The sequence below is a fragment of the Phocoena sinus genome, chromosome 20, assembly GCF_008692025.1.
Source record: "Phocoena sinus isolate mPhoSin1 chromosome 20, mPhoSin1.pri, whole genome shotgun sequence".
Classification (NCBI taxonomy): domain Eukaryota; kingdom Metazoa; phylum Chordata; class Mammalia; order Artiodactyla; family Phocoenidae; genus Phocoena; species Phocoena sinus.
In genome coordinates this window covers 57,885,667-57,900,886 of record NC_045782.1, presented here as the reverse complement: position 1 = coordinate 57,900,886, position 15,220 = coordinate 57,885,667, and the positions used below count along the sequence as shown (strand labels likewise).

At 39.0% G+C, this 15,220-nt stretch overlaps 1 protein-coding gene across 18 annotated transcripts in view; it reads left to right on the top strand.

Annotated features, from left to right (window-relative positions):
• CEP112 (centrosomal protein 112) overlaps nt 1-15,220 on the top strand; it is a 426,576-nt gene that overhangs the window by 105,975 nt on the left and 305,381 nt on the right. For all 18 annotated transcript variants that reach the window (XM_032616346.1, XM_032616345.1, XM_032616350.1 and 15 more), the window contains one exon: nt 2,745-2,824. In XM_032616346.1, coding sequence (XP_032472237.1) covers nt 2,745-2,824 — 80 coding nt within the window. The remainder of the gene's footprint in view (nt 1-2,744; nt 2,825-15,220) is intronic.

Here is a 15,220-nt window from a genome sequence, read left to right as displayed (position 1 = left end):
TCATTTTTGATGCTAACTATATAGTAGGGAAAGGATTGCAAGCAAGTCAATTTAAGGCGTATTTCCCACTGCCGTTACTACATTCAGAAGCAAAGGTTGGCGGTAGCATTATTGCCGTCACCCCCAGCTCTCTGGAATATAGGTAAAAACTAAAAGTATAACCCCAGGGGTCCCTTTAGCATTCAATACAAATATATTCAATTAAGAACAAATAAGCAAAAAACAAACCCAGAACAGCATTTATTGACTATTCTAGTGCGGGCCAAGTGTTGTGCTGAGTGCCGAGGATATAAAAATAAATGAGAAACAGCTTTTAGCTTTGAGGAGCCACCAGCTCAGAAGCCTGTGCGTTGACACACGCATGTTTCACTCAGAAGGAAGGCTCTCATTCTCCCACCCAGATAGCCTCATTGCTGCTTTAGAAATGGTCCTAATAGTGTAGAAGCGATAAATTAGATCAAGGTGCTTGGGTAGCACAAGCCAATCAGGAAGTGGCAGCTAGAACTTGACCAAGGTTAAGATTGAATCGTGAGTGGTAAAAAGTGCTTACGAGAACTCAAAATTCTTAGCAATTCAGGGGCCGTTTTCTGAAAGGGCAAATAGTCCACAGGGAGTTCCATTATGTGGCATGCTGTATTGTGGTTTGGGGTGTTCATCATGACCTTGAATTTTCAAGAAAATGTTTGTGATAGAGTAGTCTGAGGAGGTGATGATCATTAACACTGCTGAGCGTTTATCACGTTCCCAATATTGTTCTAAGAGCGTTACCCGGGGTCACTTACTAACTCCATCACAGTTTTTGAAAAGAATGCTCATCCTGGTTTCCGTCCTCATTTTCCAAAGAGGCGACTGAGGCACAGTGTCGAGTAGCTTGTGAAGGGGCGAAACCTGTGCAGTCTGGCTCCAGAGCTTGCGGTCATAATCACCGTGTAACCCTAATAGATTTTTCTCAAAGTTGGTTCAGTTTTTGATATCTTCACCAAAGCGGGTAAATCTCAATTATGCTAGCGTGCAGAGAGTCCTGAGTCCCAGAAGAAAACCGAGCAGGAAATCGAGGGGGAACCCTGCTTGTGCAGCCAGCTGGAGGCCAGTGTGTCAGGTGCTGTTGACTTGCCAGTGACTCTGATCGCGGCTCCTGCGAGGTTTCCATGTAACGTGCGGTTTCGCAGAACCCAAGACCTAGTCTGTGGGGTGAGGGAGGACCTCCCCAAACCCTCCTGGGGATTTCCTGGGAACTGGATTTTCACTGCAGCTCAGGGGAGACCTCACTAGGGGACGTGGGACAGGAGCAGCGTTATGCCCCCCGTATTTTTTTTTTTTTTTTGTCAAGCACCAAATCTGAACAGATAATACTCTGTTTAAGAATGAGTAAGGGGAAGAAGCCAGAATGGGGTCTGTGGAAGAAATATTGTGGAGCAAAGAGAGGAGAGCGTGATACAGGCGACTCGGAGAAAGAAGTTTCTTCAAAAGAAAACATTAAGAAATTCATCAGTAGAATCCCCGAAGACATGATGTCCATGAAAGAGAAACAGGTATCATAGGGAAAGAAAAGGCTGAGGTGGAAGTGGAGGTAGTCTACACCTTGGTGATCGCCATCACAGCAGCCAGTAGGCGCTTTTCATCAAATATTGTCCTGGAAAAGCTCCCCTCTGTCCTCGCTCTTTCACTTTACAGGCAGTTTATTTTATTTATTATTTATTTTACTAAAATACCAAAGGAGAAAAATATAAGAGAATTGTAATAGGAAAAGGCTAAAGAACATAGAATTTTTGAGCTAAATAGTTCTCTGTCCAAACCAATGAATAGCTAACTAAATACAGATATTTTTGAGGAGCACTGATTCAGTGTTTGAAAAGGTTTGTGACTGTGTGTGTGGGGGCGTGTGTGCGTGCGTTTCGTTGACTTCGTTCTTCTCACTCCTCCTCCATCTCCTGTGCCCCACCAGGCACACAGTCCGCCTCACCTGGATTGCCGGCGGGTTGTGCTCGGGATCCCCGCCCGCTAAATGACTTGAGCTCCCTTACCTTCCAGCTGGGCTCTGCTCCCTCAGCTGTCTCCTCTGTGGGACCACAGCTGCTGTTTTACTCTCCCCTTCCCTCCAGCTGTAGCAGTTTCCTTTTCCTATGTTTAGATCCGTATAATGGGTCCATGTTAGGTATGCTTATCTGCATTTGCATACGAAGAGCTTTCTGTGAAGAGAAATATTCATTTGACCCTCATTATTCTTGCTGCCGTCCCACCTGTTCAGAGGATGCCACATTTAGTAAAGAGATTCTCAGGGTGGGGGGACTTCCCCTCAAACTCAGTAGATGTTTATATAGATCATTCCCAGAAGTGGAAGACTGTTTCATCATAACCTGTATGTTTTTGGGGAATATAGACACATTATTTATTGTATTCTCCTGTGTCTTGTTGGATTACTTTCCTTTGGTTAATAGGTAATGTTAAAAAAATTCAAAAGTGATTCCTCCCTTTCTGAATTTCTTACATATCAGTTTATTTTACAGGGAATCCACGTGCAGGTACATTTAAACAATGATTAACTTTGACCAGAAAATTATTACTGGGAGAATACTGTTAAGATAATTCTATGGTAAATGATTATGGTTAACCAAGCCTCTATCTTGAAAAATCTAAATCTAATTTTATATTAAAAATAGATTTAAGATTACTGTTTCATTGTATTTCTCCTTTGAGTAAACTTGACTTGTCTTTTAGTAAATTTTACATCTTTGTCATGGCAGGTTCATGACTTGCAGACTGAACTTGATAAAGAAAAAGAAGATGCTCAAAAGAAGATGCATAAATTTGAGGAGTCTTTGAAGTGAGTAAAATTGTAATATAGTTAATTAAAAGAAATACCCTTATTCTAAACTGTGAGCCAAATTAAGTAACTAAAACTCAAACATTATGATATTTTTATCATAACCGTGCTGTGGTTTAGCTCGAGTCGGTTTTCTATCATCAGTCTCTATTTTCAGAATTTTATTACTAGCCAGTAAAGGAAAAATATCAGTTCAGCTGTCTTTAAATGATAGGAAGGTAAGAAAGACAACTTAGTGGTTTCAGATGCTTTCTTCCTCTCAACTGAAAACAGATTTAAAAACAACAATAGCAACAATAAGATTTAGATCTAGGACATTTAGAAGTCCCTCTGTAGCTTTTTTGGGAGGAATTTGGGTAATGAAATGTTTCAGTTGTTATATTTAAAAATGGACTACTATACAGGCATTGTTTAGCAAAGGTTTTGTCTTATGGTACGTAAACATACACATTAAAATGTTATATTTTACTTGTCTTTTCCATTCATTTACTAAGTCGATTAGGCCCTACTTATCACTAGGTATCATCCTGCAGCTTTTAGCTGGAGAACATTGATTTATTCAGTAACGGTTGCGTTCTCACCATGTTTCAGGCAATGTCTAATTCCTTCCTGGAGGACCTGTATTGTAGTCCAGTTGGGAAGATATTCATGCACTTTGGCAGTTACAGTCCGGAGTGATGAGAACTTTCACGGGATAGAGGTCAATAGGGTACCTGCCCCAAGAAAGTGATTTAGGAAGGGAAGCTTACTTGGGCACAGGATATCTAGCTAACTCCCAGTGAATCAGCAAATTCCATTTTTTATGCTTTTCCAAACCTCCAAAGAGGAAAATTTAGAGAAAGGCCAAAAAGAATATCTAGGCTCAAAGAAACCTAGTATCAAATTCTTCCTGGGAAGATTGCATAACCGGAAGTTCCCTCTCCTTCGCTCTGCTTGTTAGTAAAATGTCCTGAATGGGTTGCTGAATAGGACATCTTAAAATAGTCTATGTGCTGTGACATCGCAGGATATCAGTTTCTTATCTATACCAGGATTGGTGCTTATTTGTTCACATCACCACATATGAATTAGGTGAAATTAGGGGAGAACTGTAATGTCCATTAAACATTAAGCCAGATAACTGTATTTTATAGCCCAACTTGAATAGTGACACAACTAGGGCATTCTTGCTTTATGGATGGGATGCCCTCCCTTTATCCCTCATTAATTCATTTTTTTTCCTCCTTAAAATGTTGATTCACAACTTTCTTCGTATATTCAACTTACCACACTTCCGTTTCTTTTTTGTTCTACCTTGTCTCTTTTTTTTTGTAATTTCTTTATACTTTTTCCATTAGCTTGTTGATGTGTATTTTATATCCATAAAGGAAGAGGTAATTCCTTCAAATAACAGGAAATCAACAAATATTTGTCTAGTACCTACAATGTCTATATACTGTATTATCATACGAAAGGAAATCGAAGGTTTAGAAACTATAGCTCAAGACATAATCCTGTTCTTAACAATTTTATAGTCCAGGGTAGGCATTTGAAGTCCCTGGAGTGTTAGGTATCAAGTTGTTGACATAAGTGCAATTGGAATAAGAAAGACTGTTGGCAATTGGAGAATTGGGAGTCGATGTGTAATTACACAGCATGGTCTTTTAATGTTCACCAGTGGACGGTGAAAAAACCCTGTGAAGCCTCTGTAGTTGCTATATGCAACATAATCTATTTAAGGCTTTAGAGGTCTTTACCAAAATACCAAATTTTACTTGGAGTTAAAAAAAGCTAGTTTAGATTGTTAATAACATTCCCCTGTGGATCTGTTTCTTCCATTCCTTGTGTAGATGATGTCTTATTTACACTAAATGTTGGTATGACCCTAACAATATAGCACCTGGTATAGCAGGAGCAATCTGGTCTGAAAATAGTAGCGTAAGTTATTGTGTGGTCTGAACTTCAAAGTAAACAGTACAACCTGGCTGTCTTCCCAGAGGAAAATATTCTAGGGCAACTGCTACTGCTTTTCAATCTAAGAATAGTGTTAGACCCGGTTGGTCCAGAGACAATTCCATTTTCCTAAAAGACAGGTATATGATATGGAAATTTGCCATGATTATTAGCATTTTTTTCTGTAATAAAAATATACACAAAGGTGAAAAAAATCTCACTTTTAGAATGTGGTGGTATTCATTCATTTATTCATTCATTCTTTCACTCAGTAGGGTTGTTGAATGTATAGTGGAGGATGTCAGAGAGCTGGAATTAACGTGTGCATTAATGTACATATAAATACATGATAAGTGGATCCAACTCAGTCTTTGGTTTCGAGCTCAAGTTGATACTTCAGACCCTGTTGGTTTTTAAGAGGGACACTGATTTGAAGTTAGCACTCACTGTAAATGTAACTCCTAAAGCTAATTTGCCTACTTGTTACTGTTTTTCAGAAAAATAAGAACACTTTAATTAATATTACTGTCCTACTACTTACAGTTTTTATTCTATGCATATCCTAAACAGGTTTTTGCTTCCTATTTCATTTCTGTTGCAGAAAATATTTTAATAACCTCCAGTAACTGAAAATTATCTGAAACTATAATTGTAAGTGGTATGAATTTTTTGTTTTGCGGTACGCGGGCCTCTCACCGCTGCGGTCTCCCCCGTTGCGGAGCACAGGCTCCGGACGCGCAGGCTCGGCGGCCGTGGCTCACGGGCCCAGCCGCTCCGCGCCATGTGGGATCTTCCCGGAAAGCGGCACGAACCCGCGTCCCCTGCATTGGCAGGTGGACTCTCAACCACTGCGCCGACAGGGAAGCCCAATGGTATGAATTTTGTGTGTTCATTTTTCAAAGATAGGTAATTAAAGTAAATGGGAAACGTAGTACTGAATGGAAAATTACCATCGGTAATAAAATAACTTGGTGTAACTCTCTGAAGGACTAACACTGAAAAAGTATGTTATTTTTTTGGAGGAGTTAAAACCTATGAACAACAGATGTAGATAGTATAGATTTGGTTTATCCCTTTTTTGATATTTATATGTTTACCAAATTTGATTTCTAAGTTTTTGGTGCTATAAAACTAATAAAGCATTGTTCTGAGATATTGTATAAATTGACTATTTTAAAGCATTCAATGAGACATTCCAAAGTCATCTTTTTGTAAAATATTTATTTATTTTTATTTTATTTATTTTTAGCTGCATTGGGTCTTTGTTGCTGCGTGCAGGCTTTCTCTAGCTGTGGCGAGCGGGGGCTACTCTTCGTTGTGGTGTGAGGGCTTCTCATTGCTGTGGCTTCTCGTTGTGGAGCATGGGCTCTAGGCACGTGGACTTCAGTAGCTGTGGCACGTGGGCTTCAGTAATTGTGGCTCACTGTCTTCAGTAGTTGTGGCTCGTGGGCTCTAGAGCGCAGGCTCAGTAGTTGTGGCACATGGGCTTAGTTGCTCTGCGCCATGTGGGATATTCCCGGATCAGAGCTCAAACCCATGTCCCCTGCATTGGCAGGTGGATCCTTAAGCACTGCACCACCAGGGAAGCCTCATCTTTTTGACTGATAACCTTTTTCAAACTCCTCTCTGGCAGTAAAATACAAAACTGTCTTGAAACATTTATTCCGATCCATTTTAACTTTTTTGTATTGTCAATTGTACACATCATAAATATTTCTACTCTGACACTAATATATATAAGCTTTCTGTTTTTCAGTTAGTACTGAAAGTGAGTAGTGGTAATTTCACTAGAGCATGTTACAAAATCAGTCTTTAGATGATATGATTATGAATGACCCTACAGGAAGCAAGCCCTTGTTTAACTAAAACATATTCTTTCTGTTGTAGTTGCTAACATATACATGTACATGTATACATGACTGTGTCTGAATGTATCCACCGCAAATAAAGCTTTTACTGGGTTTAAAAAAGTACAGAGAGATGAGGCAAATTTAAATCTGGGCTGTAACCTCTCAGGCCAGACGCTTTGATGTTACTAAAACAAACAAACATGCATTTTTGGTAATAGGAGGTGTCTCATGAAAACTGGATATTTCATGAGTCCCCTTTTAAATCATTATCTTGAATTTTTGTCACAATTACTTTATAACCCTGAAACATATGTTTAGCTGACTTTTTGCCAATTTATATGATACACAAAATGTAGATATATGAGATATTTGATTATATAAATATTTAGAAATGTCTGTTAAGTTGGCTCTCATTTAGACTTTGCTGTCAATAAATATAAGGAAAAGTGAAACAGTGGCTTCTTGTACCCTTACAGTTTTTAAAAATAACTTTTTAAAGCTAGGTAATAGAGATCCATGGTTTGAAATATGAAAGATAGGAAAAATGAGCATACAGGGAAAAGTCCCCTTCCATAGGAGCCCTCTCGCTATACATTTTTCCTCTTGGGAAGGAGCAGTGTTACCAATTCCCTGTGTATCCTTTCATATGGAAGCATCGATACTCTTTCCCCACTATCTCTTCCCCTTATGTGCTACCTATATCCTGATCTTTTTCACTTAACGTACCTTGGAGGTTATTTCATGTAAGGACAGAAAGAGCTTCCCCATTCTCTTTTATGTATTTGATGTACTTTATTTCACTAATTCTTTATTGATGAACACATGATGAAAATGTTTCCATTTTTCTCCTAGTACATATATGGTTTGGTTTTAACATTTAAATCTGTGACCCGTTTGGAATGTATCCAGTGTAGGTTGTGAGATATGGATCCTGTTGTTTTTGCTTTTTGTCAAATGGTTACCCAGTCATGTCAACATCATTAATTTAATGATCTAGCCTTTCCCTCTTCAGAGTTCTGCTACAGAACCTTTATCATTGGACTTGGGTCTAGACTTTTGGTTCTGTTTGAGAGATCTGAAAATGCTTGTGCCAGTCCCATACTCTGTTGATTTCCACTGTTTAAAGGTAATGTTTAGTGTCTAGTCAGACTACTTATCCTGTTACCCTGTGCTTTTTCAGAATCTTCCTTTTTTTCTTGTTTATATTTTTCCATTGGAGATTTATAATTAGCTTGTCTAGTTAAAAAAGAAAAACCATTAGTCTTTTTGTTAATGTTGCTGAACAGATATAGTTCAACAAAGGAAGAACTGACATCTTTTAATGTTGAATCTTTCCACACACATGATACGCCTCCCTTTGTTCAGGTCTGCCTCCGTGTCACTCTACAGCCAGATCCTGTTTTTGAAACAGACAGTTTGCAAGGAATTTGTGTTACTTAACTATCACAAGTTGGTTCTTTTATATTAAGTGTGTATTTTGACTGTCTATTAGGGTATGTGTTATGAAGCTTAAAATACGTAGGGAGTTGTATATTCTGGGTTTGAAGTTTCATACAGTTTGGGATGTGGATTTTAAACTCTCTGTACTTTGGGTCATACTGTTTATTTTTGAATGAAGAATGTAAAACTCTTGCAGGTATCACTTGTTTATACTTCTGTAGCCATTTAATACCTTAATATGTCATTTTAATCAAACTCATTTATTAATTCCTCCCAACATCTATTTTGTTCTAGGAACTTTGTTGGTACTGAGTATAAAGTGCCTGAGAAGGCAGGCAAGGCCTCTGCTGTGGCCACAGTACGTGGCTGCACAGCTTTCCTGTTGAATGCCCCACCGTGTCAGTGTATCAGTGCAGGACACTGGGTGTTGGTCCCCACAGAGTGCAGGGCACTTCCACAGAGACCCTGGGTGACGGTCGGTGTGTTTTCCCTGCTTCACTTGGTAACATGAGATATTCTTGATTTTATTTTATTTACTTTAGTGTAAAATAAGCACTTTGCCTCCTAGTGAACAACGCATTGTTGGGATTGCTGCATTGTTTGTAAAAGTAGACATTTTGGGGCTTCCCTGGTGGCGCAGTGGTTGAGAGCCCGCCTGCCGATGCAGGGGACACGGGTTCGTGCCCCGGTCTGGGAAGATCCCACGTGCCGCGGAGTGGCTGGGCCCGTGAGCCATGGCCGCTGAGCCTGCGTGTCCGGAGCCTGTGCTCTGCAACGGGAGAGGCCACGGCAGTGAGAGGCCTGCGTACTGCAAAAAAAACCAGACAAAAAATAGACATTTTGTAATGTGGGAAAAAAAAATGAAGTGTTCCAGTCACTGTTTCAGGAGTTACGATAGTAATTTATAGGAAGTCCAGAAGCAGTCTGCTTAACCTTCTGTGTCCATAACATCCTTTTTAAAGCTCAGTCGCCTAAGGGCCTCCTCATCATCTTACTGCTCACCTGGCTCTCCCTCAGCTGGTTACCATGGACTCAGATGTTCAAAGTGCACCATGTTCCTCGTCTGAGTAATTTTTTTCTCTATTCCTGTATGCAGAATGAAAATCAGTGTTTTTTCTTCCAGAGGCTGACCTAATAGAATGTCTTTAAAGCTACTCAGCTTTTCCTTTTGGAGAAAAAAAATCTTAGGGATTTAAATACAAAGTCTTATTTTCATCATGGAATTTCTATCCACAATTTTTTAGAATGCTACTGATCTTTTATAGTTCTGATTCCAAATAGCACTGTGAGTTTTAAATGCTTCCAGGATCATATCATTAAAATAATGGGTGAATACAGGAAAAGTAAATAACAGTAATGTTTTTTTTCATTTTTATTAAACTTTTTATTTTGAAATAATTTTAGGTTAACATGCAATTGTAAGAAATAATACAAAGAGATCTTGTGTACACTTTATCCAGTTTCCCCATTGGTAACAGCTTGAAAATCTGTAGTACACTATCATGACTAGGAAAGTGACATTGACATAATTAACCCATCTTGTTCAGATTTCCTTGGTTTTACATGTACTCATCTGTGTGCTTGCACGTGTGTGCATGTGTGTGTGTGTGCTTGGTTCTATGCAATTTAATCAGAGTTGTTTACTGGTATATCCAACATCACAGTTCTGTCACAACGAAGATCCCTTGCATTGCCCTTTTATAAACATAACCATATCCTTCCTACCCTCTCCCCATCTTGACCTTCCTGTCTTGAAATTCACTGACTAATTGTAATTTGTTCTCAATCTCTATTTTCTTCAATTAAAGAAAAATGTTATGCAAAAGAATCATATATAGGGAATCACACAGTATGTAACCCCTTGGGATTGACTTTTATAATTGAGCATAGTTCTCCTAAGATTCATGGAAGTCATTGTGTGTATCAGTTGTTTACATCTTTTTATTGCCTAATAAGCAATTGTATGGATACAGCATTTTTTTGTTTGTATGTTTTGTTTCTGTTTTGTTTAGTTTTTACCAGTAAACCACTGACGAATATTGGATGTTTTTAGTATTTTCTATTATGAATAAAGCTGCTATGAAGATTGCGTACACGTGAACATGTGTTTTCATTCCTCTGGGATAAATGCCCAGGAGCGGAATTGCTGAATTGTATAGAAACTGCATGTTTAGTTTTATAAGAAACTGCCAAACTGTGTTTTGGTTGCTGTGCCGTTGTATTTTCCCATTGGTAACGTATGAGTGACCCTGCTGCTCTGCATCCTTACCGGCTTTAATGTTGTCACTATTTTTTTTTTTTTAACATCTTTATTGGAGTATAATTGCTTTACAGTGGTGCGTTAGTTTCTGCTGTATAACACACAGAATCAGCCATATGCGTACATATATCCCCATATCTCCTCCCTCTTGCGTCTCCCTCCCACCCTCCCTATCCCATCCCTCTAGGTGGTCACAAAGCACGGAGCCGATCTCCCTGTGCTGTGCGTCTGCTTCCCACTAGCTATCTGTTTTACATTTGGTAGTATGTATATGTCAATGCCACTCTCTCACGTCGTCCCAGCTTACCCTTCCCCCTCCCCGTGTCCTCAAGTCCATTCTCTACGTCAGTAACAGTAATTTTTATTAGAGTTTATTTCAGCAAGTAAATAGTTCCTGTACTTATAATACATAGTTACAGTGAACTTATTACAAGAAACAACATAAAATATCTGTCTTTATTTCTAAAACAGACTGAAATGGTTTACAGTATAAGCAAATGTTAACATATAATTGAAATTAAAATCTATCATATGCATGTAAAGAAGGGTGGATATTATTGTACCAGAAATAAAATTATTTCTAATTTAAATACTAAATTTAGTATTTAAATTCTAAATTTCCCTTGACCTGAACTCTTTCAGGTGGTTTTGGGAGACATTTGAGTTTAGTGTACATTTAGAGAATGGACTCTGGATCCACTTATCACGGGTCCACATTCCAGCTCAGATCACTAGCTGTGTGACCTTGGGCGTGGTGCTCAATCTGTGTGATTAGTATTTACAGCTGTAACATGAGGATGATAATAATATCTTCCTCCTGAGATTGTTAGGAGGCTTAGAATGTTTAATACAAAGCACTTCAAACAGCGTTTGTTGTATATGTATATTAGCACTTATTATTTTATTTCTCATTATCTTATAAAGGATACAAACAAGTTTGTCAGAAGAAGTAATCTTTTCCTGGCACAGTTTTTTTTTTTTAACAGCTTTATTGAGATTTAATTATCACCCCATAGAATTTACTCAGTTTAAGCATGCAGCTCACTGATTTTTAGTAGAGTTGTGCAATGATCACCATAGTTCAATTTTAGAACATTTCCATCATCCCAAAAAGATCCCTCATGGCACCAAATTTTAGAAGGAAATTATCATGATTGATTTTTTTCTGACCAAAAGGAATAAGTAATAAGGGACAGGATCTTCAATAGTTATTTTGCAGAAAATGCTAAATGGCCACTTCTCATTCTGACCCTCAATGAAAGCTGAAATCATAATATTAAGATGTGTTTTGGCATTTTGTGGAGACCTGAGCTAATGTAGCCCTGATACGTTGCTTCCAAGTTGACTGTCTGATGTTTTAACTTTGGTACAAGGATGAATTTGAAAACAGATTCTGTGTGTGCGTGTAATGTGCTGAAAGGGGCCTGGAAATACATATATGCCAAAGTGTTGGGGTGATATCCATGTTTTCCTCTTTATATTTCTGTATAGTTTGAATCTTCTCCAATAAGAATATTGTATGTTACTTTGGTATCTTAAAACAATAGTAAAGACAAAAGAAACCAGTAAAGATTTTCGAAGGAAGAATGACAAACATTGATGATGGTTATCTTTAGTTGGTGAGCATATGGGATTTTAAAAAATTCCTTTACATTTTACATATTCTACAATAACTGAGCCCAGCAACCCCTCAGAGTCTTGAGAAGTTTCAGCTTGTCTCAAATCACTGAGCACCGGGTGGGGCAGCCTGTGAACTCAGACAGTTTCTGGAAATACCTGAACTCTAATTATTTTGGGGTTTTGACCAGAAAAACCTTTTATGTCTTTCTTATAATAAATGGATAGGTGATAAGGTTGATATTCCATTTTTTTTTTACAGGTGAGAATTTTTCTCACCTAGAATGGAAGGACACCCTGGCACAGCATTTTAGGGGAGGGTATTAGGAGGTCAATAGGATACAGACTACAAAATACAGCTTTCTAGTAAGTGTAAAATTAGGATATTTTCAATGAAAATACAAGGTATTTTCCATGAAAGGTAGGTTATATTACATTTTAAATGTGCTTTTTATGTTTCCTTACTGTGGAAATTCACATGAAATTCATAGATTCGTTTTCCACATTTATCAGTCTGTTTTTGTAAACTTGAATCTGATTTTAGCACATATATGTTGATTCCTACTGTCAGAGCAGGTTACTGTGCACTGGTTACCAATCCCAAGAGAGTAAAGCACTGTGCACTGGTTACTGATTCCTGGGGAGGACTCCAACTACTGAAACCGCACAGGACCCTGTGAGGCTCCTGGGCACAGAAGGCTTTCTGTCCCCTGTTTGTTGCTTGTAGGGAATAGACTCCAGCCTCCACGACCTTCCCTAGCCCCAAAGGGCAGATTCGAAGAGTTGCTTATCAGGGAAGGGAGGGGATGCAGAGACAAGGGAGAAGCAGTCAAGAAACAATGGTGCAGCCTTGGGGCAGGTCCTGGTTCCCCCTCAAGGGATGCACACAACAGTATCTTTAACCTCTTCTGCATAACTAAAACTCCAACCAAATGGAAGATGTTCCAGAGAAAAGGTCACAGTTTGATAACCTTGAAGCTTATCAGGAGACCATCTGAGACCAGATTAAAAGAGCACAGGCCCTGCACACACCCTGCTCCTTATCAGAAACCCCACCCTTGAACCATTGCTATAAAACTCCTCACCAGTCCCCCTGGGTTGGGACACACAGTACTTCAGGGCACAAGCCCGCAGTGTCCCCCCTTTGCCTGGCAAAGGAATAACACTATTCTTTTCTACTTCACCCACAACTGTCTCTCTGAGATTCGATTCGACACTGGTGCACAGAGGCCAAGTTTTCGGCGTGACTGTGGAGGAAAGCAAAGGTCATCACGATGCCAGGCACCAGGAATAGAAGCGCAGACGTTTCTGCCAACAGCATCTTAGCACTGGAGTTACCAGGGATACACTGCAGTCCAGCCCTGAATGGAACAAGCTTCACTTACACAGAAAGAGGCAGAGAAGATCAGCTTCCGGGGCACTGGGTCTCTCCTGTCCGCTAACACAAGACACAGGGCAGTTTTCCTGCCCCTCCTGTGCTCCCTAGAGAGACTCCGTCCCCTCTGTGTGAGGACAGAAAACAGTGGGGTTGGACAGGTGCCCTGTGGTGTACACACTTCAAGCCAAGACAAAAGAGCTTTCTTTGAGCTGAAGGGAAGGATATTCACGCACGAGGCCATCAGCCCAGCACAGACTTTGTGGGCTCTTTATCTCAGACAGGAAGCCTTCCGGCCTGAGGCCCATCCTTACGTGGCTGAGTGGCTTTGGAGGACTGCATGCAGGAGACTGCCTTGCCTGACCCCGAGGTAGCCTAGGATTTCAAGGTGCCTGAGCTGTTCTTTAGGGAGATTATCCTGGCAGGAGTGAGGATATCATCAGCTTGAGTAACAAGCAACAGGAAGCAGGAAAATAAGGAAGATGAGGCTACAGTAATAGTCCCTGTAAGAGACAGTGGACCCTGTGAAGGTGGCAAGTCAGTGATGAAGAGAGTAATTGCAGCCTCCAGGAAAACAGCCTCTCTGGAAACACTGTCTCATCTCAGCACCTTTATTTCATTCAGAGTCAGAATCAACTTTCACAAGTAATTTCCAAGGTATATACTGATGGAAGAGCTACACACACTGTTTTATATTTTTATTCCATGTGGAAGTAACTTAAGATTGTTGAGTAAAAGGAAACATGAAATATTAATACTGAATTTTTTAATACTGTTTCATGATTTCAGATGATTCCAATTTAAAGATGTCTTACTTATTATTAAATATAGTTAAATAACGCTGCAGTGAACATGGGAATGCAGATACCTTTTTGAGGTAGGGTTTTTGTTTCATTTGCACATATTTCTAGAAGTAGAATTGCTGGATCATATGATTCTATTTTTAATTTTTTTTCAGGATCCTTCATACTGTTTTCCCATAATTCAGCTGTTATTTCTTTAAATATGCTTTCTACTCCCTTCTGCCAATCTTCTCCTTCTGAAACTCCAGTAATTCACAAATGGGTTCTTTTTTTTTTTTAACATCTTTATTGGAGTATAATTCCTTTACAGTCGTTTGTTAGTTTCTGCTTTATAACAAAGTGAATCAGCTATACATATACATATATCCCCATATCTCCTCCCTCTTGTGTCTCCTCCCTCCCACCTTCCCTATCCCACCCGTCTACGTGGTCACAAAGCACCAAGCTGATCTCCCTGTGCTATGCGGCTGCTTCCCACTAGGTATCTATTTTACATTTAGTGGTATATATAAGTCCATGCCAACTTGAGTGATTTTTGATAGTTTGTGCTTTGGGGGTAATTTGTTTCATCCAAAATGTAGAATTTATGGGCAAATATTGTTGATAATATTTGCTTATTATCCTTTTAGTGTCTTTAGGGATTATAGTGATGTCTCTTCTTTCATTACTAATATTTGTAGTTTGTATCTTTTTTGCTCTCTGACAGTCTGGCCAGAGGTTTGTCAACTTTATTGATATTTTCAGAGAATCAGCTTTAGGTTTCATTGATCATTCTCTGTTAATTTTCTGTTTTCAACGTCATTGATTTCTTCTCTTTGTTTTTTTCATACACACACACACACACGCACACACTGTATTTTATTTTTACAAGAGATAAATAAACTGACACCAAGCATTGTAAATGGATGACCACAACAAAAGCAACAACGATTGCAATTACCAAACACGAAACACACTCACAGTATGTCATAACGTTGATATTCAGTCCAGTAATCCTCCAATGTAACAGCTCCTTTACTTTGCAGTGAAAATTCATTTATATACTTTTTGCCTCTGAGTCCTTGTGGGATTTTTTTTTTTATTCAAACAGAAAGTCACAAAAATTATAATCCTCCTCAT